Below are 2,084 nucleotides of genomic sequence, written 5' to 3'. Positions count from 1 at the left end.
TCATAGCATAAAAGGGAAATCTTCAACTTTTATTAAATTATATCATGCATACAAAACATTACATAATTTTACGTTGGCTGTTTTTTCACAGCCTAGATTAACATAAAATGAGAGGTGTTAAATCCTCCCAATTTATTACATCTTTATTCCTTCAACTAAATGCATAGATAATTAGATACACTCAAAACAAATATTATATAATGACAAACTTAATTAATTACGAGCTAAATTTAATTAAGCATAGTTTTTAATAGCAGGACTATATTTTCCAATTTGATCCCAATACCTAGACCAAAGCATAACACCTCCATACTTTGGAGATTTCTTAATAACAGGAAGTACTTGTGACTTTAAGACATTCACTGGTATAAATCCACTGTTGGTTGCTTTAGGAGATGCTGGTAAACCTAAGAACACTTTATTTGCTTTAATTGATGTCCAATAATTCCATGCTTTGAAGAAGTTTTTGGCATTCTTTGTAGTGTACTCACAAGAAGGATTATTATTGAATCGAACCCAAACATAATCGAAAAGTCCGGTGTTTAGGGCGACGTTTAGATACTTGTCTGGGTAAGGACATTGAGGAGCTGCACTTAGGTACACCTTCCTTGCTTTTGTACTATAGGAAGCCAAGTAGCGCGCCAAAAGATCATAATACCTACATGATGCATGCATGAGATTTAACATACATTTAGTACTATAGGGAACAAATTAAAGATTATAATTAGACTATTAATAATGTGTGTATATATATAGTGATACATACATACACCAACGAACTAACTTTTTTTTTTATCCATATGAACCACGAAGGTAGTATAAAGTACAAAGAAGGGGAGGGGAGATTCGAACCTGCCTGTAACCTATCGTTCATAGCACCTCAATCTTAACCAGTAGGATAAGATATCCTTGGTATATACACCAACTAACTTAGCCTAACGTACTTGTGGCTCCAATATTTAATTTGTTTCTTTTTATAGGACAATAATATAAGTGAAGTTATGCCTTGAAAAGGGGAACTTAATTCATTTAAACTAGACCTGATCAACTCCAGCCTATCCCGCGGGCCTGTCCTGGCCGTCCCGACCCAATTTTTGGGCGGGTTTGGGTAGATATTTTGGCTCGCAGTCAGGCCCGACCCGTTTTTTTGCTTTGGCCCAAGCTTTGGGCAAGTAACAAATGACTTTTAGTCTATTTTTTGGCCTAAAAGTCCGTCAATTCTGGCCCGAAATAGCGGATTTTGGGCACAAAAATTGACCCGAATTTTGGCATGGCATGGCCCGACCCGACCAATGATCTATTTTTTAAGGCCCGGTTCATAAGCACCTCTAATTTAAACTTATTTTTCTAGAACAAAGTAAAAATAAAGTGAGAATGAAGCTAAAAAAAAGTTACCATGATACTTACTTTGTTGATCCACTTTCAATATAGAAGTCGACCCCATCAAGTACAACATTACCTAAGGGTCGTGAACGCGAGTTGCCTCCCAAAAATTTGGTCCATAGATAATTTGCTAGGATTCTAGCCTCATAAGAAGAATTCAAGCTAGCATAACCTGCAGCATTACCACTTATAGAGAGAAATACCTTCACCCCAACTGATTGACAATATTTGATTTGATTACTAAGTAATCCACAACCACCGTTTGATGGATTACAATGTTTGGCAAGGTTTAAAGTTGGAGTTCGTCCATTGCGAAACGTACTAAGAAAACCTATGTTGACATGAGAATATAACTTAGTAGAACATGTTTGGTTAAGATTACTCTCTTGACCTTGGCCCCAATAGATACCAATGCCACCTCCATAGGCAGCATTAGCTAGGATTAGGGAAAGGAATGCAACAAACACGATTTTTGTAGCCATACTTGTGAATTTTTTTTTTGTGTACGTGTGTGTTTTGATTTGTATGATATGTGGATATGTTTAGGGTTCAATAGCTCAATTAGCATATTTATAGAGCTCAAGAACTATGATCGAAAGGCGATTATCCCATGGGCCGAAGTTGAGGGGTCCTTCCTAGAAGGTTTGCTTAATTACCTATGGTATAGTCTAATAGCATGCCTTGTTTGATCATTGTAATTA

At 36.4% G+C, this 2,084-nt stretch overlaps 1 protein-coding gene across 1 annotated transcript; it reads right to left on the bottom strand.

The window, feature by feature from the left end:
- LOC104894685 (hevamine-A) lies at positions 1 to 2,084 on the bottom strand. Its single transcript, XM_010680978.4, has 2 exons — positions 1,408 to 2,084; positions 1 to 658 (listed from the first exon to the last, which is right to left on the bottom strand). The coding sequence occupies exons 1-2, from the start codon at positions 1,863 to 1,865 to the stop codon at positions 235 to 237; spliced, it is 882 nt and encodes a 293-aa protein (XP_010679280.2). The 5' UTR covers positions 1,866 to 2,084; the 3' UTR covers positions 1 to 234.

Source organism: Beta vulgaris, chromosome 5 (genome assembly GCF_026745355.1).
Source record: "Beta vulgaris subsp. vulgaris cultivar EL10 chromosome 5, EL10.2, whole genome shotgun sequence".
Classification (NCBI taxonomy): Eukaryota; Viridiplantae; Streptophyta; class Magnoliopsida; order Caryophyllales; family Amaranthaceae; genus Beta; species Beta vulgaris.
The sequence above is the reverse complement of the archived record's forward strand: the minus strand, read 5'-3'. Positions and strand labels throughout refer to the sequence as shown.

Bases quoted from the DNA above. Each gene is read 5' to 3' on its own strand.
- LOC104894685 (XM_010680978.4), bottom strand. From the start codon at position 1,865: ATGGCTACAAAAATCGTGTTTGTTGCATTCCTTTCCCTAATCCTAGCT. The intron at 659-1,407 runs GTAAGTATCATG...TGCATCATGTAG, and splicing joins ATTGAAAGTGGATCAACAAA to GTATTATGATCTTTTGGCGC.